General features: G+C 38.7%; 1 protein-coding gene across 1 annotated transcript in view; it reads left to right on the top strand.

The window, feature by feature from the left end:
* dnah7 (dynein, axonemal, heavy chain 7) overlaps nucleotides 1–22,700 on the top strand; it is a 74,028-nt gene that overhangs the window by 17,746 nt on the left and 33,582 nt on the right. The window contains exons 20-36 of the mRNA XM_087178457.1: nucleotides 2,449–2,642; nucleotides 4,512–4,710; nucleotides 4,893–5,033; nucleotides 6,080–6,292; nucleotides 6,439–6,548; nucleotides 6,884–7,052; nucleotides 7,903–8,005; nucleotides 8,697–8,824; nucleotides 9,095–9,307; nucleotides 10,156–10,254; nucleotides 10,584–10,832; nucleotides 13,354–13,503; nucleotides 16,344–16,526; nucleotides 17,940–18,116; nucleotides 18,446–18,577; nucleotides 20,596–20,817; nucleotides 21,995–22,192. Coding sequence (XP_087034583.1) covers nucleotides 2,449–2,642; nucleotides 4,512–4,710; nucleotides 4,893–5,033; nucleotides 6,080–6,292; nucleotides 6,439–6,548; nucleotides 6,884–7,052; nucleotides 7,903–8,005; nucleotides 8,697–8,824; nucleotides 9,095–9,307; nucleotides 10,156–10,254; nucleotides 10,584–10,832; nucleotides 13,354–13,503; nucleotides 16,344–16,526; nucleotides 17,940–18,116; nucleotides 18,446–18,577; nucleotides 20,596–20,817; nucleotides 21,995–22,192 — 2,880 coding nt within the window. The remainder of the gene's footprint in view (nucleotides 1–2,448; nucleotides 2,643–4,511; nucleotides 4,711–4,892; nucleotides 5,034–6,079; nucleotides 6,293–6,438; nucleotides 6,549–6,883; nucleotides 7,053–7,902; nucleotides 8,006–8,696; nucleotides 8,825–9,094; nucleotides 9,308–10,155; nucleotides 10,255–10,583; nucleotides 10,833–13,353; nucleotides 13,504–16,343; nucleotides 16,527–17,939; nucleotides 18,117–18,445; nucleotides 18,578–20,595; nucleotides 20,818–21,994; nucleotides 22,193–22,700) is intronic.

The following is a 22,700-nucleotide window of genomic DNA, read 5'->3' as shown; positions in this document are numbered from 1 at the left end:
CTTATTATATTGTCCTTTTCAAGAATGAGCAAAAATCACTGATGATGATTTTGATGAAATCAAAAAAAAAAAAATCTACAAAAAGCTAGAATCACAGTTCATCAGTCAGACACCCTTTGCCAGTGTAATTGTATGGTTCAGTGAAACACAATCAAATCAGGCCTTTTCTCTGTGTATCTAGTTCTTCAGTTTGGCTAATGACCTTGTTCATTTGATTTAGCCTTTAAAATGAGTGCCAGACATTGTATCTTAAGTTTCTTTTACTGACTAATACGTCATAAAAAGCAATCTAACATGGTTTTAATCCAAATTATTTATCATTACTTAAATTATATGGTGAGCCCTAAGGGAAAAAAGTGCCTCCACTGCAGTCATCATAAGAAATCAGAAATGATTATCTCATTCTGTATAGCCTTTGCAATTCCACAACATTCTCTCGAACAGAGTTTGAGGAGATTAAAAGTGGCTTTCAATGGCTGTGTCTCCTTTAAATGGACAGTGACTCTGTTACAAAGCAAAAACTGCACCAAGTCAAAGCAGTGTGATAGTTTTTTGTTGCTTTTCTAATAACATTGATTTAGCTCTAGATTTTTCCAGATCATCTGTTACTGTAAAATGATTTGTGTTAGCCACACTAATGAACATTGAAGATCTATTTCTTTACAGCTATATTTTTGATATGTGGATTATTTTGCCTGAACATTACATGTTGCATGTTGCTAGGAGATACACAGGAGATACTAGAAGAAACTTTTGGACATCCAGTTGTTTATAGCTACGAAGCAAAAACATGCTTAAGGAAAATCAATCATTCATCAAAGATGAAATTACATCAGTATTTGGAGGCTACCTATTCAACTATGTCATCTATTTCCCTTACATGCTGCTAAACCTGCAAAAATCTATTATAATTAATAATGATATTTATTAATGTTATTAGCCATCGTTACTATTTTTATCAGTAGGACTACTACAGTTGCCATTACATTACTATTGCTGTTACTGCTGCTACTATCACTATTATTAATATTGCTATCATTGCATATTCTTGTTCTTTTCCTCTGTGCTCTCTCGCTCTCTCTCTCTATCTATCTCTCCAACCCAACCGGTTGAGGCAGATGGCTGCCCACCCTGAGTCCGGTTCTGCTCAGGCTTTCCTTTCCACTGTCACCTAGTGCTTGCTCTTGTTGGGAATTGTCGGGTCTCTGTAAATAATATTATAGAGATCGTCTAGACCTGCTCTATTTGGAAAGTGCCTTGAGATAAATTATGTTGCGAATTGGCACTATACAAATAAAAATTTACGTGACTTGACTATGTATGATTTAATTTAAAAAAAAAACAGCGTTAAAAGACAGAAATAAGAAAGGCATGTTCCTGTGTTATTCCACAGTAGCTCAGCATTATGCTCCCTCCTGCATTTTATTTCGTTTCCATTCAGAGGACGATATCAGGCTGTGCACTTCATTTCAGAATCACCAACGTTTTCATATGAACAGATTCAGCATATGAGCATTTTCATATGAGCAGGTTCAGGCATTCAGTGTCCAACCTTGAAGATTGGATAGACTTTTTATTTAGGCACTTCCTGGGGCTGACAGTTCCAGAGGATATTGAATTAGTGTACAGATGAGATGATATCAGAGCTGAAATATTTCATAGGTGCTAGACAGGCCTCAGGTAAAATCTCTATTACTGTCCCATCACAGATTTTTCCTGGGCGCTCTGTGACAAGTGGGCCTAACTGTGAAGCACAGAGTGGATGCTGCTAAAGGAAGATATTGCAGTTTTTTAGTGTTACCTTCAAGGCAGCAGTGACAACACTGCACCACTGGAAAAATATGAACAAAACAAACCATCTTTCTGTCATATGTCTTCTTGATAAACAAACAATGTACAGTATGTTTTAGATTTTATTTATATCTTGGAATTAAAATGCGTGTGTAAGTGTCCAAAGACATTTAAGTGCAACACGTATCAAATGTGATGCAGAAAATTGTGTCATTCACATACATCAGTTGTTATAGAAGTAGCAGCCATGGTACAAAAGTAAGGATGTGCCTATCTGGGGGGCCAATGTGATAAAATTGCTGCTTTTTTTGTAGAGATAGTGGCCTTGAGTGCTTCATTGGAAAAAGATTCAGAGTCCAAAGATGCCATGGAAATAGATATTTTATCAGCGCCTGTGAAAAACTCAGAGAAAGCTCAAATAATGGGTAGTTATCAGCTTGGAAACTACTACTAGGAAAAAAATTAGTCTACATGGACCTAAAGAATGTCAAACATACCCATTCGAGTATTTCAAATATATGTGTATGCATTGTTTGATGTTGGTGATGACAATAAAATGGTCCATGTTGGTTTTTGACATGAAACTATTGTTGAGGTAAAAGTACTTGACCAAAGTGATTATTTGCTGTAAACACTATTTTCTCCTGTCTGTGGTAGGACAAGCATGTATTGGCAGTGATAAGCATCGACAAGATGCTGGAGAGGCTGAAAAAGTCCAATGAGCTTCTGGAGATGATCCTCAAAGGTCTGAATAACTACCTGGAGAAGAAGCGTCTCTATTTTCCTCGGTTCTTCTTCCTGTCCAATGAAGAGCTGCTGGAAATCCTCTCTGAGACCAAAGACCCCACAAGGTAAACAAGCAGAATATGCCCATAATCATAATTATGTGTTATTATATTAATCATTATCCTTGATTACAATTAATAGCATCAGCTGTTGTGTGTAGTTGGTATACCCTGAGTGGTGGTGGTGGTGATGAGCAGCACCATAGTTAGTTTTCAGTTCACTCAACATCTATTTAGAACTATAAATAATAATAAATAAACTTAAACTACAACCTAAATCAGTTTCTGTACCACACTATGTAGCGAAGGAAATGGTGAAGACTTAGAGATTCAGACAGAGATTCAGCATGTGAAAGGAGCAAATCTAGAAAATGAAATAGAACTCAATTATGGCCTTTGAGAAACTGATGTTAGAGCTGGGAAATATTCAAGCAACAATTGGATTTTATTTACCACCACTGTGTTCCCCCAGAAGCCAAGTCCTCACTGATAACCAACTTCTGTCCCATTTCACTCAGGTCGTTTGGTTAAATGTGAATCCAGACAAAATATGTTCCAGCTTCTTACTTTCTTCCTGCTTTCTATTTCTCCTTTCGTTTTCACTCTGCTATCCCTCAATTTTCTCTCTCACTGCTGGGATGCGTGTGATTTATTTATTTATTTTTCAGAATTTGAGTTATTGGTCACTGAATGCATTGCTAGACTAACAATGTAAGAGGACTCTTTCTCGTAAAGACTGAGACAGGGCTGATGTAAATCCTCAACAGTAAAGTCTATCTTTAATGGGAGTGCATGGGGAAAACTGGCTTTGGCCAGCAGATGGTGCCGGCAGAAGAATAACGGAGTGTCCTTGCTGAGTCGTTATCTTTTGGGGGTATAAAGAGCTGTTGTCTGTTACTTAGAACTAAGCTTGATCTGAACACATCCACTCTACCTATGTCATGCTTCTCTGGTGCCAGACTAAACCAGTCACCAGTTCTTTCCAAAATAATCTTATCTTATCTTAGTCTTATCTAAGGGTTCACTTACTTGCAACTTTTCTTTTTTTTGAGTTGTAAATTTCTGAATAACTACTGAAAAAACTACCATGGTAATTTGCCAGTGATGTAGTTATCTCATTAACCCTAACCTCTAGTAGTAGTAGTGAAGTGGAACTGCAGCTATGTTCAGGGCTAATTGTCGTATAACATGGAACCTGATTTAAACGAAAAAAGGAAGACTGGGGACAAAACGTTGTTTTTTCATGCTTCATGAAAAAGCATATGCCCCTATATTTCACAGTAAGGGGACAGGCATTCAAACAGTGCATCATTATTTTTTTATATAATAAATGCACAAATCATTAACAGCATGGACACTCAGTATAGATGTGGACTAACAAACCACCCTCACTGTAGGGCCACCTTTAACAAGTAAAAAAAACCCTATGGTAAGAATAGTGAATATTAAAGCATCTTTTAATTTATTCAGATAGTATTTGTACAGTTTTCGTGTTACTTTCAAGTCTTTCACGCTACTGTCTTGAGCTCTGTTTTTTTAAGCACGAGAGAATATCAGCATCCATCCCATGTCCATTTCTTTTTTATATAAACAGGAGGACTGACTCAAACCAGAAATGGTTATTTTCTATAAACAGGGGCTTATGTACTGTAGCAGCAGCAAAATTTGTCTTCGTGATATTGATCCTCATATACTGATAACTTGTGACAATTGTCTGCGTGGCCGTGCAGTGAAAACTGCACATAAGCTGGACATAGGCTTCAGTACTTATATGGCCATTGTAGTTAGCTGCATTGGTTTAAATGGAAGTAGATCAGTGTTACAAGATGTCACTTCCTATTTCAAACATTAGATCAGATATACTACAATATATATATACTAGAGATATTAGAAAATACCATAGTGATTCCATTTTCTTGCCTTCCTCTCCTCCAGGGTGCAGCCCCATCTGAAGAAGTGCTTTGAAGGCATCGCTAGTGTGGTGTTCACTGATGTGCTGGACATCACTCACATGAAGAGCAGTGAGGGTGAAGTGGTGCAGCTGCTGGATATCATTTCCACCTCCAAAGCCAGGGGGCAGGTGGAGAAGTGGCTTCTGGAGCTAGAGAATGGCATGATTGCCTCGCTGCATAAGGTGTTGTGTGAACTGTTATTGCACTTTATTGATTTTTTTTTTAACTTCACTCATATACACATCCAAGCAAATACATGTGACCAAAGTTGAGCCTGCACACTCAAGGCCTCCCCTAGTGTCCTTTCAGCTATCCTCCGTGATGCAGAAACCTGGTACTAAAAGTCTCTGTCCCCCCATTTCAGGTAATCGGTGAGGCAATCCAGGCATACCCCAATGAGTTGAGGATAAACTGGGTGCGTGCTTGGCCAGGCCAGACTGTGCTGTGTGTCTCACAGGTCTATTGGACGAAGGACATCCATGAAGCCATCAGTTCAGGACAGAGGGTGATCAACTCTATATTGTATTTGTTTACAGTTTGTACAGTATTGTCATTACATTCGAGAAACAGTTAAGCATCCGAATTACCAAGATGATCATTTAACAACATCCAATGCTATTTTGAAGGTATTTCAAGAAACCTTAAAGAGTCCTCTAACTATTTGGATAGAAAGATAGCCCATCCTCTTTGCTCACTATTTCTAAAGTTTGGTTCAATTACTTCAAATCACACTTAAAGATCTTTTTATTGTACAACAGACACTTTATTTTGTTAAAAACACAAGCAGCCCTTCATGTTTTGCAGAAACAATTAAACTCTGTAGTTCCGTGATGTCTGTATGTGTCGAAGCTGTAACCATGGTAACAACTGGTATCTGAAATACATCATCTACAGTACACTCTGATGTTGCATGATGTCTGTATGAAAGTTGTAACCATGGCAACATACACTGTGCAGTATACAATCTTCTCTGACAGAGGATGAGAAACACTCTAAACAAAAGATTTAAAAGGTTCCCAAAATGAGGTCAACACAGTCTGATTACTCTTGGACAAACTGTGAGACAAACAGATTACCTCTCAATGAATTTGTTACTTAGAGTAATGACTTACCCGGTGGCACTATCTCCAAGCTATTATCAAGAGTGTTTCAAAGCACTTTGGCTTTAAACACATAGACAAAGGTGAATATGGGTTGAACAGCTGGTGTGAATGAGAATTACAAACTGTAACATGTCTTATTTAGTTCATATAGCCAGCAGAGTTTTATAAAGGTGCACAGGGAAGTCCTATATATAATATACCTCAAGACACAACAGTTTGTTTCACTTCATATGGTGAAGATCATGCCCAGCCAGCAAAAGCACTTCCAAAGGAAGGAGAAGTGTGATGTCTTTCTCGTAGACATCTCGACAGTGATAGACTTGATAGCTGTGTGGGGTTTAAACTTGTGACCTTCAGTTTATAGATGGGGCCTTGATAGCATCCCCTCTCTGTCTTGATAAACTCCAACATGCTCTGCCTTCTGTTTAATGATGCCTCTCTCCCTCAGGCCCTAGACGCCTACCTGGAGCAGAATAATAGACAGATTGACGACATTGTGGCACTTGTACGTGGCAAACTGTCCAAGCAAAACCGCGTTACCCTCGGAGCCCTTGTTGTGCTGGACGTTCATGCCAGGGATGTGCTGGCTGCGCTGGTGCAAAAGGGAATAAGTGACGAGAATGACTTTGAGTGGCTTAGCCAACTACGCTACTACTGGGTGGTAGGTGGAATGGGTAGATTTGGTGCAAGTCTTTAGGGAGCCATTCGGCCCTCAATGATAACTAAAGTTAATGATTCAATTATTTATTTCATTCATAATTAATACTAAGTGATTGACCTCAAAATTCTGCATCACACCTTCTGCAGGAAAACCACCTCCAGACCAAGATGATCAATGCTGGTTTGCCTTATGGTTATGAATACCTCGGGAACACACCACGCCTGGTCATAACTCCTCTCACTGACCGCTGCTACCGGTAAAGCTTCTATACACCCACCCTTTATCTATTTGCTAGTCCCTGTGTTGAAGTGCAAAAACTGCCCACATTACAGTATTAAGAATAAGGTGATTTTGGTTTGTTGGAAAAGCCTGGCACTGAGAAACTGCCACCTTTTACAACACAGCTTTAAAAAGCATTGCTCCAGTGAGGCTCTCAAAACCTTCAACATTTCACTAAACTTTTGTCATCAAGCTGGAGTGGACATATTCTGACAAGTTCCTGTTGATAAAGATAGTGAATACAATGAGGAAAATCCCACTTTATCTAAAATCACATTCTACGCTTTGTCCTGTCTGGTCATACTCTTTCAGCACTTTGTTTGGTGCCCTCCACCTCCATTTGGGGGGGGCACCTGAGGGCCCAGCTGGCACAGGAAAAACAGAAACAACCAAAGACTTGGCTAAAGCTGTGGCCAAGCAATGTGTGGTCTTCAACTGCTCTGATGGACTGGACTATATTGCTCTGGGCAAATTCTTCAAAGTGAGTCATTCTCTAACTATGACTTAATTAATTTCCTCTACAACTAGTCACACCTATAATTTAAATTTAAACACTCATAGACTTTTGAAAGCATGCTCACTTATTGAAACAACACACACAGTGAAACAGTGAGACACTAAGCCTTTTTCCTACACCTAAGTCAAAGCAAGCACAAAAAAATCTTTTACTTCTAATAATTACTTAATTAAGTAAGTAGATATCCCCACATACTTTTGCTCTCTTCTCTGATGTAAGTGTGCCAGCACAGATACATCCACCATACAAGCATAACTAAGAGCATTTCCAAACAAGTATGATAATAGAGAATGACACAGGGGTAAAAATCCACTCTATTTTTATTTTCTCTTCTCGCACAATGGAATACAAACATTAAAATATCAGTCTATACACCACTACAACCTGTCCTCACAAATACAGGATAATGTAGGGCGGTGGTACAGGTGTATTTGCGCACCATTATGCAAATCAAATGTATGCAGTCATTTCCACATGTAGTCCTGCTACAATTTCCTGGTGCCAGAAGTGTAGAATATTAAGGTTTGTCCTTTCAAAAACAGCACTCCACTGCACTGATAGATCAGGGGGCCTTGTTTAGTGCCCCCCCAGTACTGCTGCAATTGATCAGTCAGCCAAAAAAGTCACACTTAGTGATGCAAAACAAACCTCCCATTTTTGTTTACAGTGAAATTGCTTACACCCTGCTAAAATGTCCTCCCACTTGCTCTACTGAAATAGCTCACATACACAGGCAGAACTTGCTCATACTTGCTATTTAAATTAGTATTAGTGATTTCTGTGTGTATGTGCATTGATGTGTCTGTGTGATCAGGGCCTTTTGTCCTGCGGAGCTTGGGCCTGCTTTGATGAGTTTAACCGCATTGACTTGGAGGTGCTGTCTGTGGTGGCTCAACAGATTCTCACTATTCAGAGAGGTTTGTGTTTTTTTTTTTGACATTTTGGCTTTCTTTCCCTTTGATTCTTGTGTAAGCTGGCAGTGTACCAGAAACAAATTTGGCGTATTCTCACCAGTAAAAAAGCTTTAGAAACTTTAGACTACAAAGAGGTGTAACATGGAGCTAAGGCTATTTGTGTAGGCTGGCCAGCAGGACTTCAAGCACAGCTTTGTTCACTGCAGCACAACAACATATCCTATGGGTGCTATGAGCATTGAATGACTTGCGTCATAAGATACAAGGGCCAAGAGTTCATACAGATTTTTCTTAGCTTATAACTGCTAATAGGTTTCTGTTACTTAAATGCTGCTACTACTATTTTATATTGTTGTTTTTAGAGCAGGAGTTTTTCCTTATCTGAATTATGGATCGTGTTGAATAGAGGACTTTAGGTTTTAATGTAAGACTTTTTAAAACTTCTATCGATATGTGCGCAAGCCCATGACATGTCTCTGATGGGCATGTGCATTTGTCATATGATATGGCATACAGGTATGGCTGACATGGCATCTACAGATATAGTCCTCAGGGCATGCTCATTAAAATAGTATCCAAAGAAGCAGCAATCCAAAACTGCAGTGGGAATAAAGAAATGAGAAGAAATCTTATCAGACATACACATAGCTTTAGGTCAATGCATACCATGTCGTAACTGTATCTGTGTATCCAGGAATTTCTGCCCATGCTGAGATGCTGATGTTTGAAGGAACAGAGCTAAAACTGAACCCCTCCTGTGCTGTGTTCATTACTATGAATCCTGGCTACGCTGGACGCTCTGAGCTACCAGACAACCTCAAGGCACAGTATCAGTTCTTGGGCATTCCTTCTATTTTAAATGTCTATTCTAAACTATAATTTTTGCAATACATAGTTGAGGAGTTGAGGGAGTTGTTTCTCAACTAAAAGTAGTTCAAAATATAGACCGGTTTTATGCTTTCTCCAAACTTTACTGATTTAAAAAGTGCTGAAATAAAACAGGAAATATCATAACTTTAGAACTACTTCAGGTCAAAATGTTTTTGAACATAAAGCATGTTTCCATTTAGCAAAACTGTCTCTTTGCACCAGGCTCTGTTCAGGACTGTGGCTATGATGGTACCGGACTATGCAATGATCGCAGAGATTGTGCTCTACTCGTGTGGCTTTGTGACTGCACGGCCCCTGTCGGTGAAAATTGTGGCAACCTATCGACTCTGTTCGGAGCAGCTGTCCTCACAGCATCACTACGACTATGGGATGAGAGCTGTCAAGTCTGTGCTCACTGCTGCTGGAAACCTCAAGGTATCAAAACAGAGTCACTTTGATATGATGGAATTTTTTGTTGTTTATCAGAATATTTTCCCCACAAAATAATTCCAGTCTGTTGCAGCATAACCATGCTGCCACTATTTGTTTGTCAATTTTTAGATGTCCCACATGGTTATTGTGACATTTTTTAGAATTTAAAGATGATTTCTTTTCAGGGAAGTAGAACAATCTTTGATCATAGAACAACAGTAAGAAGAGTGCCTAATTGGGGTGCAACAATTTCTCAACTCTTGCTCACTGTGTTGCTGAAAGTAGAGCTGAGCTAGCCAAAGGAAAACAAGCACATAGCTGAGTATAATCTTGCCTCATCCTCAAAACAGATTTTGGTAAATTTTTAATGCAGAGGAAGCACGTTTGTTTTAATACATATTACATATTGCTAGTATTGTGATATTGGATTGTATGTACAATTAAAAATTCCTTTATTCCACCCAAAATGTGCATCTACTCTGCTGGAGTAATCTTTCAAACACAGTGAGGAATCTGAGTATTGGCCCATACCTGTATACTTTCTAAACACAACACGACAAACTGTTTTTGACTATCTTTTATTTCATATACTGTAACATGGGATATACCCCCACTCTAGTGACCTAATGCATAGATGTATTTTTTTTTCCAGAAGGTTCTATCTAGAGCTGTCAATTAGACCTCTAGCTACAGCTAACTTCTTGAATGTTTTTTTGTCAGCTACATTTGGCACATAGAAACTTTACTTTATCATAAAGCCTCATTATTCAACTGCTTTTCATCTCTCCCTATTTTACCATTGTTTATGTCTCTTATTCTCTGCCTTTTCTACTCCCTCCTCCTTGGGGCAGCTCACTTTTCCAGATGAGAATGAAGACATGCTGTTACTGAGATCCATTATTGATGTCAATCTGCCCAAGTTCCTGGCCCACGATCTGAAGCTGTTTGAGGTGCGATTGAGTGGAGCTCCTCCTGTCTTGATTAACACAGCAGTATACATCAACTGATGTCAGCATGTTAATTCCAGCCAATTCATCAGGAACAACCATGAACAAGGATTTCAGTCTGTTTAATTCAGAAGTTTTCACTAAAATGTGTGTTTGTGTGCGTGAATGGTTGTTTGCACTGACTTTCTGAATATGTGTGTCTGTCCTTTGTCTGTCGTCACCTCAAACATCTCAAGGTGAATGTGTTTTTGCATGTCAGTAAACTTAAATTTCCACTGTACCACAAGATTCCTGCCTCACTGTTCTTCACCGACTTTTCCTATCCATCTTAGGGTATCACCTCTGACCTATTCCCGGGGGTCCAGCTCCCAAATCGAGACTACCGCGTCCTCCTGGAGGCCATTGAGGAGAACTGCCGACGCATGAACCTGCAAGTCACCGATTTCTTCATTGAGAAAATCCTGCAGATCTTTGAGATGATGATAGTGAGACATGGTTTCATGCTGGTGGGCGAGCCCTTCGGAGGAAAGACCAGTGCCTACCGTGTGCTTGCAGCAGCCCTTCATGACGTCTTTGAAAAGGTATGATGTCCGGAAACTATATTTCTTATTTTACGTATAAGTATAAGTATTGATCAATAGCTACTTCAAACCACTTTATTTTCCTGGTGGTTGCATTCCTGTAGTTGTCCTTGAGGTCCAACTTAGCTGTTGTGTTCATGTCAGGTATTAGCCTGGGGAATTTGTCAGAAAATTAAAAAAAAAAGCATTATATTCAGATGGTTGACCATGCATTTTTTAATTGTATTTCATTATGAATTTTGATCAGGTTTCCTGAGTCCTTGGGACTTACTCAATCTGTAAGAAAATCTCTAAACCTTCATGTCAAGTAAAAATATGTGTTATAATCAATATCCAAGGCTTATCTGCGCTACATGTTTGTCTCAAGTAAACACATCCATCCAATTTGTCAGAGCTGTAGTTTTTGTTTAGTAGTTATCGATCTCACAGAGAAGAGCAGAACTGGCTTGTTGTATTTACATGGCTGAGAGGGCTGAGAGGCATCCCACCAAGGAGACAGATGAAGGCCTGCTGATGGAACACCTGGGAATGCTCCATTTATCATCGTCATCCTTGTCGCTGCACATCCACTGATCATGTCCAACCCCCCTCCCCTCGCCATCCTTTTTGTATTGTTTTTTTTTTTTTTTTTTCATCAGCAGCTCGCTCTCTCATTGTTTTTAACTCAAAGCGACACCTTGTCTGAAAAGCCTTTTTTCGCAGTTTTTGCTTTTCTTCCTCAGTTAGCAGAAGTCCTGTCATATGAACAGTACTCCTCTAAGCAATTTATGAGTCTTGGCATTGACAATGTTGGGTCTGAGCTCTACCTGGGCACCATTATGTTAACAGTACTCTACCTCATGAGCTGGACACCAAATATGTTAGATTTCGGTTGTTTATCAATTTATTGGCTATCACAAATTAAGAAAATATTAATATTAAAAATATTAATATTAAATAATAACTTTAAAATGAATTAAAGTTCACGGGGCACCAGCCTAAACTAATAGGCAAAATAGCCAATATGGTTTTAGTCTCAATTTATTACCATTAATCTGGAACTCTGATTAACCATTAGCTTACTAACTGTAACCAAATTACCATATCAACAGTAAGTCAAAGTTGAAGGATTGGAATTCTACCGAGTAGAGGTTGGCAATATTCACGCTTGTGCAACATTAAACACACCAGTAGTTATACTTAAAAGGCATTTATTTACAATGGAGCAGAGTAAAGTACAATGTCTTATCTAGTGTATATGGGTGTGTGTGTGTGCCTGTGGGGACACAGACAAAGGCAAGATGGCCGACTCAAAGTGGTCACTGTGACCACATGACCTGAACAAAGAAGACTACACAAGATGGCGATAAACAAAGAAACTACTAAAATGGCCGCTGAGACCACCTAGTGTGTGTGAGAGGGAAGGTGTGAGTTTCTTTGTTAGCATAGCTCATGTAATCTAAAAGGTACCAGGTTAGAGGGGGAAGGTTAGCTTCATGCAGGTTCTAGGACTGAGACGTACTGCTATGTGTGTGAACATACAAGTACTCGATTAACTGTATGACTGACCACAACCTAAGCAAACATTGCAACAACAAGACATCAATCAACAAGTACATTAACAAGTTAAGACTCCTGCTGATTAGCTATGCTGTGCTATGCTGTGCTGGGAGAGGTTAGGCCCAGTCCGTTAACGTTACCCAATCCTTGGAACAAGCAAAGAGGTCCTTTCCAGTGTTTTGTAAAGTCCAGTGAGTTGAGAGGCTTCCTGGTGGAGTAAAGTCCTGTCTGGCTGTGTTGCTTGCTGTTATCTCCTTTGTTCTCCTCACAGAGTTAGCTGTTCCATGCTAACTCTGCTACGACTCCTGTTGCTTGGAAAATCAGCTGGCCTTGTGTTGTAGCTGCTGATTCTGAAGAGGATTTGGTTCACTCACAGTTAATCCGAAGCAGGTCACTGTTGTGGAGGAGAAGAGTGTTTGCAGGCTGCTGTTAGCGGGCCGGCAAGAGAGCTAGTTTCTCAGGTAGCAGAGCTGACCTGGGCTGGGGCCTTGTTGCCCTTTTGAAGAACCGAGAGGAGAGGGCTGGAGCTGCTCTCCAGAGCAAGCCAAGAAGGGAAGAGAGAGAGAAGGGGTCTAGAAGACTGGTTTTGTTTGGTGGTCACATGTCACACGCTGACCATGGCTGGCCAGTAAGGTCCGTGGGGGGAAGGGTCATCCCCAGGTGTGAACGGTGAGGAACTGTGGAGTGTGAGTTCATTTGTCCAGTGGAGCAAAGAAACATTTGGTCTATTGAATGATTGAGTCCCAACAACAAGTTAGTCAAATGAGCTGCTTTTATGCTCATTGAAACACATTTTTCTTTGTCTTTTACAAGAAAATAACCTGTGAAGTAAAGATTTCTTATATATATTGACATACTATATATGTGTATATACATACTGCATCTATTTTGAATTTGTCTGTGCATCCATTTCTCCTGAGTTTATGATATCTCTATGTGTATTATCTTTTTTGTTTTTGCATGTATGTGATTATTATACCAGGGTCTAATGGATGAGAACCAGGTTCAGATCACAGTTATCAACCCGAAATCCATCACCATGGGACAGCTGTACGGCCAATTTGACCCCATCTCCCACGAGTGGTCCGATGGCATCCTTGCTGTGAGCTACAGAGCCTTCGCTGCCTCCCTGGTAAGATGGCTGCCTGTGAGCATTTTGTTGAACTCCTGGAGAGTACAGCAGTTCAAACAGTTTTTGGTTCAGACACAACCAATCAAATAAACAAACAAGCAAAGTATGATCTAACTTGTGAAGCAGCATATTGATTCGGTGATCCTTAATTTAAAATTTAGCAGAACATATGTGGGAGCTGTGATGTCTCCTATAGGCTCCAATGTTTCTCTGTGTGCTTAATACTGTATACAGTATATTCACAAATCATATCTCACAATGTTGACTACGACCTAAAATCTTGTCCTCGACACACTGGTTAAGTTGTTTAATTCCCTCCAAAGGAAGGAGGTCCAGTAATAGTGAAGAGTCTACTATAGGTATGTGAGTACCAGTTTATTGAAGATGTGTTTGAAATAATTTAAATGCTAAACAAGCACAAAGCATAAGTGCCGTTGTAATTTGATATCGGTAATTTAGTACCTTGCAATTAAATATATCTTGCAGACAGTTTGAATAATGGTTTAACCATTTACTGGAACTATGTTTGAGGTGTCCATTTGAAGTATTTTAACTTTCCCCTGCCAGCCAAACAGAAATACGTATTTCCTTACACATTTAAATATTCCACTGGGTTTTTATGTTGGAATTCAAAGCTGAAAATCTTTTGACATTTACCAGTGTGGCTCCCTCAGTCATGATGGAGGGTAGGAAACCCACATCATTTGTCCTTATGGAGTTTGCCACACCTCCTGGGGGATGAGGACATGGCTGAGGAGACACTAGGAAGGTGCTTTACTGTTGGCACCCTCAGAGAGTGATGCCACTCCTCAAGGTCATTGATTGAGTCCGTGAAGAGTTCCTCTTAGATTCATTGTCAACAGTAGGGTTTTGGTGATAAACAACATGACCAAATATGTAGACACTATCCTGTAAAAAACTGGGAGAAGACAGGACCATAGTTTCATATGATTTTAAGGTCACTTTTCACATCTGTGCTAACAGAGCCTAATGTGCTCTCTCTCTCTCTCTCACTCTCTCTCTCTCTCTCCCTCTCTAATTCTGTAACATGTTTGCACTTCTTTACTAAACTAGGCAAATTTAACACCTGAGCTATTGTACAGGAATATTTTAGGTTTGATTACTCCACCCTTGACAGTTAATTTCAGGGGGTTGGAGGATCTAGTGGAGGCATTTGTTGTCATTATCTTTTTTTCAGGTTGTAATAGTTTAGCTCCTAATGCTCAGTTTACTTGTTATTCAGCTGAATTAGTATTACAGTAGAAGTTGTTCAAAATAATATCTGTATATATCACAGACATTTACACCAGTGCTCTCTCATTGGAAACAGTGTATTAGAAGCAACTTCTTTTGTATCTTATCTCAATCTTTTTTATATGAGTGAGATGCATTATTGTCTACATAGTTTTAGTCTACAAGTTTGGATGTAACATTGTACAACAGGAATGACATTACAATTAATTGCAAGCTGATAGAAAGAAAAGCTGCAATGACAGGGTAAATAAAAAAAAACATTTTGCTGTCTTGTTAAATTTAGATCTTTAATAACTCTCTTTCCTTCGTGTGCATACACAGCCATACAAACTAGACACATATGGTCTGACAATTTACAGATTGCAGTGGAGGCATGTCATAATGGAAAATCATTTGTTTGCCCTTTTGTCAGATTGTTTCCAAATGAACTTGTCATTTCAAAAATATGTATATATAGTTGTCATTTTACAAATTGTTTTTTTTGTTTTTTTTTGTCAATGAATAAGGGGTGCGAATAGTGGTTATGACAGACGAGACAGTACATACTGATGCAATGAAAATAGAAAACAAGAACAAGCTTTGCCTTAATTCAGTCTAAAAAAAAAAATCATTTTCCTCTGTGGGCAAAAGCCTGTTTTTGTTTTTTTTTTGCATCGTATTTTACTAAACTAATTTTTCGTGTGGTAATCTGGAGTCAGCAGCAATGTAGTGTTTTAAACTCTCTGCATGCACAATATTATTTTTTTTTCAGTGCCAATGCTCTCTGTCAGATCATTACATTACAGCATACTCACTTCCCTCTCAAGCACCAGATGGCCCCAGTCCAGGCACATCCATTTGTTTATATTACAACAAATCAATTTAAAGCACAGTTCTTGCCAGCCCATTTAACTGGAGAATTGAAGCTTGTTGTCAACCTATATTATGACAGTGTAGGTGTTAATTTCATTCATTTAGCAAACATTCTTCGCTTAGATTATAATGCACAAGTTCTTTGCTGACCTTGAAAGTGCGCAGAGGGATTTCTGTCAGTTCTGTCAGAAGTAAATGCAGTGTGTGCTATATGATTAGAGGATACAGGCACTGAACTTATAAACTCTGTGAAGAACACTACTTTCTATGCACTTTTAAGCCCTTCTTAACTTTCCGTGAATACTTCTGTGTAGTTTAGCACTATAGGGGCCAGCATTCTGGTAGATTGAGCTTGATTTTTCCTTGAAGTAAAAAACCTCACCAAGGCTTAATGTTTTATGTTTTCATTTATCTATCTATTTGTCTGTCTGTATACCTGTTTGTGTCTCCTTACATCTGTATTTTCCTCCTTCCATCTGTCCAACTGCCTCAACATGAAGAATTACATGAATTTACATGGCTCTATTTTAGCCTGTATTTATCTGATGATTATGTATTTATTTTTGGATTAGTAAAAAGGAACAAAATTGATAATCCAGGAGGTCACTAGTGTGGTCAATAGTGGTGACTGTTTTGTGACCTTTCTTTTGATTAATACAAATGTAAATGTGCATCAAATTGTGCTGAAAATATTCCTTTAAGATGTGAGCAATCTAATTTCTTGTGTCTCTTAGAGCCCCGACAGAAAATGGCTGATCTTTGACGGCCCAGTGGACGCCGTGTGGATTGAGAATATGAACACAGTACTTGATGACAACAAGAAGCTGTGTCTGATGAGTGGTGAGATCATTCAGATGTCCCCGCAAATGAGCCTCATCTTTGAACCCATGGACCTGGAGGTGGCGTCTCCAGCCACAGTGAGAAGCACTTTTTACTTCGATTCAGGGTTTCATCACAATGTATCCTGCTGTTCCATTTTCTGGCAGTGATGGTTTCCAATCTCTGGATATTGTTGAGGATGTATCACTTACTCTTCTTATTTAGAAACAGAATTTTTTTTACCGATATAGTAGTTTTCTTACTGTATCATTGTACTGCACCGGTTGAGACCGGTGTCGGTATTACATACACTCTCTACTTTTCATCTCAGTATTTATGGCCTGTGCCTGTCTGCTTTGATTTTCAGTTATCTACTCAAATAGTTTAGAAATTGTCAAAAAAAAAGGAACCTCTGTACAAAATATTTGTTTGTTTTAACTATTACATCCTCAGCTCAGTATTTGCATATCATCAGACGCTTACTTTTTTCACATATATTAGTTTGATTCATCTTTATTGAAGTGTCAGATGGGTGTAAATAACATTAATCTTAGACGGTTACAAGGTTACAAATGTCAGTTAGTACACTTACTGTATTTTTGATTGGCTAACCATTCCTCCACTTCATGTTCTAACCATGTCCTTTGTTGTGTATCTATTACCCAGTTACCAGATTTTTTAGTAAATGATGTTGTCAAACTTTGCAAAAAAGAGATGACAATAGCTTTGAGATGACTTGCAGTCTTTGTATAGATATTATGCAGTATCCAAGTGTTTTTAATTGTACTGTTCTTCATGGTTTGTTGTGAGGCAGTAACAAAGGCAATACATACAGTAGATGCCTTTAGAGAATACCATCTCCCCTAAATGCATTTGCCCAGCTCTACTTTTTTATTAAACAGATTTCTATTTTTGATTCTCTGTGGCCTGGCATCTGTTCCTTTCATTATGCTGAATGCAGAGGCATCAATATTTTTTTTGTGATCACTGTGAATTCCCTCCACTTTGTTCATGGTCCCTTTTGTGCACTGTTGATCTCTCTTTCTCTCAAAGTTATTTATCTTAAAACCTTACCTTTCTTTTTTCATTTTCTCTCCTACAATATCTTCATGTATATTAGATGTTTCTTGTGTATCTTGACCCATTTCTGCTCATCTTGTCTTCTAACTTTACCTTTACTCCTCTGTAAAGCTATTCCTTGTGTGGGACTTGGAGTTATCAGATCTCATTAATAGCTACTTTTTGGAAAGCTGCTGTAATATAGTCATCAGACACATTGCCACATATGCAGCTTGCTCATAGTTACAATATTTACTAAAATTATGTAACTACAGGGATGAACTCATCATAAATGTTACAATGCTCTGCTAAATTAGGACCACAATACCATGAGAAAGATATGCAGTAAACTGCATAAATGTTTATATTCTGATACACTGATTCTGTTCTTTATTACTGAAGTACCACTGGTGTAGATGTGTGTTTTCAGATGTGATATATGTTTGTGGCAGGTGTCTCGCTGCGGTATGATCTACATGGAGCCTCATATGCTGGGCTGGCGGCCTGTTATGTTGTCCTGGCTCAATACCCTGCCAACCACAGTCAATGCCACGCACAAAGACCTTATCACTGGCCTTTTCGACCGCATAGTGCCAGCCTGCGTACAGCTCATTCGAAAGGCCACCAAGGTACTGAACCATTCTCAGGAAATACTATTATACGGCAGTGGTTTGCAAATCAATACTATGTTCTCTTTACTCAAAAGGGAAATTTTCACTCTGCATCTACATGAGGATTTTACCTCAGTTTCTCAAATATTACACTGATGTATGTGTATTCCTTCCTGCATGTTTTAGAAGCATAGTTGATTTTTCAGTTTCATACAGCAATGATTCTTGGTCGACTGGTTTGGTCAATTATGTTAACTTTTTTAATGAGTTCTGAGTCCAGTAGTATATTCAGACTAAAGTTCTTTTAGCTGTTTTATGTGTATGGTCTCTTTATGCTTTAATTTCAGGAGCTGTCCCCGACCTCTGACACCAATCTAGTCAAGTCCCTGATGAATCTGATGGACTGCATGATGGATGAGTTTCATGATGAAGCAAAGATGAAGAGCATGAATGAAAAAGACATTTGCTCCTGGTTGGAGGTTACTATTATTACTACTACTGCTACTGATTATTACGATAGTATTATTAACGACGGAAAAAAATCACTTACAGTATCCACTTCCCACTCTGATTAGTCTCAACACAGCTATGCCTTTGTTTCATTAATTGTTTCACAATTGTTAAATATGTACTTGAATGATGTAGCATATAGCGTTCTTGCCAAGTTAGTAGATATGATGCAGTACAAACAAACAAAAAAAGGCTAAACTGACATCCACAACCTCTAAGACTAACTGAGCTGTTGTTTTGCATGTCATATCCTCTCTTAAAAAGTTGCACTTGAACACACTGCAAAGACAACTAGCTGACCATGCACTTGTGTTCTGTGCCTGCATAAGAGGAAACAACAGCAAAAAACTGTTGCAGTAAACAAACAAAACAAACTAGTCAAACATTTTGATGCCACTGTGAATCAGGATAAACAATCTTATTATATGCTAAGAATACAAACTGAGAATATTTCATGAAAAAAATAAATTGCAGCTGGCACTGTCAAGTTTTGTTTTGCTTTGTATTGATGTTGTAAGCCTGTGGTTTTGCTTGTGGAAGCATAAAGAAATAGTGGAGGCAAACAAAAAGGCTGACATAAAGGGAGAAACTGCACTTAATAGTTAAAATTATCAGTTTGCTAGTCTGAACAGCGTAAGAAAACAGAGGCAGTCAGTGAAAGAAAACAGCTCTGTATCATGACAGAGACTGACAAGAGCCTTTTCTGCAAAATACACTGCAAATTTACAGGCAAAATCCTGATGTCTGACCCAACAGCAGCTTTAAAACTTTTAGGAAACATTATACTGTATATATCAAATATATATAACATTATGACAGACCAATGACACCAGTTTTACTTCATTTTACAAGGATACACTTCCTAATTTCTATTTTTCCTGCTCACTAGTTCCCAAATACCTAATATACAAACAGTCTTCTTTAGCTGTATAGTTAAATTAACAATATAACAAATTCAAACTATGGTCTGAAGTACTGAAATTTGAAAGGGAACACTGAATTCGTTCCTATTATTTGTAGCTTGATTGAGTTATTTTCATCTTAATTCAAACTGCTTGTTATTGACTGAAAAAAAGAATGTAACATTGGCTTTGGCTCTTGTGGTACATTTAAAATCCATTTATTTTACCAAACCGCACAGTATGTACAGTCACAAGAGAGCCTCTATTTTCCCTTTTAAATGTGCTGTTCTAATCAGGTCTTCCTCCACACAGACTCACAAAGAGTGGAAAAGTTTTAGCAGATGAGCCCTCTCTTCTGCCCCCTGCATGAGTTCCAATTGATTTTTTTTGCCTCTGAATCGTGTCTTTTGAAAGCACTGCTATTATCCCCCTGTGGCACGCTGCACTGATGAATGCCTTTCAACCTTCTCTTCCATGTTTCTTAGCCAGTCATTATCAAAGTGCTGAATTAATCAGCCTTTTAACAGCAGGAGCTATCATGAGGCTGCTAAGCCTCATTTCCAATTCCTACAGTATTCCTGCTGTTTTTTTCCAACAAAGTCATCTCTTCTCTGTGGATTCTGGTATTTGTCTCATAAAATAATCTGTACACTGGTTGAGACATTTACATGGTTGCTGTGCATTTTAATCAATTTAGTAATTGTCTTTTGTCTGCACCATGAGGTTTTTGACTGCAAACCCTGTCTGTGAGCATGGATTTTATTACAGTGTGATGGTATCTGTTAATGCTTACACTTATAACTGTACTAACACTAGCTTGAACATAAATTTGTTCATTTTGTGGGTTATGGTCCACAGGGAAGTAAAATATAGGGAAACGTGCAGTTCAGAAATACAAAAAATGCACCTGCAAAGGCCACCTGAAACCATTTATATACATGTACTTCAGTAAAATTCAAAATGCTACTTTGGCTGTCAGAGATGAAGGGCTATTCCCTCCTGCACCAATTGACACTCATTATATACACCAATACGTATGATTTAGCAGCTAAAAAGCATGACTTCTGTCCTTTCCTTTTACACAGGGCATTTTTGTGTTCTGTCTGGTGTGGTCAGTGGGTGCCAGCTGTGATGATTCAAGCCGGGTCAAGTTTGATGCTGTTGTTAGGGAGGTACTGAACGGTCCTCTATGTGAGGAGACCCAGGCCTGCCACGGTATTCTGGCCTCTGTCGAGGCTCCACCTAAACAGCTGACAGTTCCCCTGCCCGCTGAGGGAACAGTCTACCAGTATCGCTTCATTAAAGAGGTAGGTTTGTTCCTGATAATTGTGCAGCTAAGAGCATTTTGTTGCTCAAAAAACACTGTGATATTTATGACTTAGTTTTTAATGAGCTGCTTATGGGAAAATGTGAGGGAAATTTTATTTGTGGTTTCCATTATTCTGAGTTAAGAATTGGATAAAGAATAAGTATTTCTCTCACACAGTGAAGACTACAAATGGTTATATTATATAGTAATTTTGTTTACACCATCATTATCACATTAACTGACAACAAGCACAAGGGAGAGCCCCCTCTACATCAAGCGCTTGTGGACTGGGCAAATTACATTTTTTTTCCCTAAAACAGTTGGCGAAGAGGGATGCTCTTTTTTTTGTCTGTGTTGCCTTATAAAGTGTCAGCTTCAGTCACATTACTCCAACTGCCTTGAATTTGCTCCCAGTAAATTCAATTTTTATCATGGAGAATATTGAAAAAACAATGTTTTCACAGTAAAGAAAAATACTTTACAGTTCCCTCATCAAAGTGGATATTTGAGATACTCTTCTTGAAAAAGGTGTTGACTGCCACTCTGAAAACTATTACATTTTTCCTGCAGGTTGTAAGAGAAAAAGAACATTATGGCAAATCTGAACTTTGAAACTGAAATTTTTTTAGTTATTTTGTACAATATTTCAGTATTTGTCAAGTTTATATTTTGCGGTATTTTTAACTGTAAGAGGAAATTTTAATTAGCACAGAGCCGGTCAGAGTACTTCTCTATTGTTAACTTTAGCAGTTGTTAACTTTACGTACTTCTTGTGCTTTTACAATATGATTAGAGGAGCAGAGCTTGTATAGATTTAGCAAGAAGTACACAACAAGTTCGTCTTTAGTACAAAAGGCTAAGGGATGGTTAATGACACATTTTGTTTCAGAGCCATTTATTTTATGTACATCAACTATTGCTATTGTTGTAGACTATTGATATGAATCAATTCTGAATACAGTGAAAGGGTCCCATAACATTAGAGACCTTTTAAGTACAAATGCCTGTGCCTGCTCACAATATAGATAAATCCATTTGTGTCCTGTATTTGTCATGTATTCTTACCTACAGATATAATGAGCCCAGTATTATATGCCCCCCTGGTGTGTTTTGGTTGCGTGGGAGGACAGTGGCCTTTTTCTCTTAACTTCTTTTTTTTTTCTCTCTCTCTTTAGGGCCCGGGCAGGTGGGAGCTGTGGACTGATGCGCTAAAGATTGCTCCCCCCATAAACAAAGACGTGCAGTTCAATGAGATCATTGTGCCCACTGAGAACACGGTACGCTACATGGCACTGATGGACCTCCTCGTCACCCACCAGAAGCCCACTATTTTCATCGGTCCCACTGGTACTGGCAAGAGTGTCTACATTACAGTGAGTCGTCTGCTAGGTATTATTTCAGTAGCATAATGTTTGGAAAGCACTAAGGTATTTTACGTTCAACAGAAGGAATTTACCAAACCAAACTGCATTTTTCTGCTACCATTGCCCCGGGGGGGGGGCACCTCCCAACCAAACAGGACTTCTCACCCTCCCAAGAAAAATAAGAACAAAAAAAATTTAACAAAATTTAATATATGTTATTTACGTAAATCATGTGCACCTGTTAACTTTCAGCTCAGTGTGAGATTCTTAACTGAGTTTTGCTGTCTCTTACAATCACATTTCTGAAACACTAGCCCCTTTTATACAGAGATCCTGCTATATAACCATCAGAAGACCCGTTATGCCGCTTTTACTTGTTTATGCTGAATCAAACAAAGGTGCTATATTGTCACCCCGTGTGTGATTTTAAGCCCCTTTTACACAACCTGTTCAAGGTTAGAATGTTGCACCTTTATTCCACCTTGCCATTGTGTAAAAAACACGAACATGAAATGGG

Source organism: Seriola lalandi, unplaced genomic scaffold, assembly GCF_002814215.2.
Source record: "Seriola lalandi dorsalis isolate HSWRI2012SDOR001 ecotype SW California unplaced genomic scaffold, Sedor1 jcf7180002054689, whole genome shotgun sequence".
NCBI classification, from domain to species: domain Eukaryota; kingdom Metazoa; phylum Chordata; class Actinopteri; order Carangiformes; family Carangidae; genus Seriola; species Seriola lalandi.
Note: the sequence above shows the minus strand (reverse complement) of the source record. Positions and strands in the feature narration are given on the sequence as shown.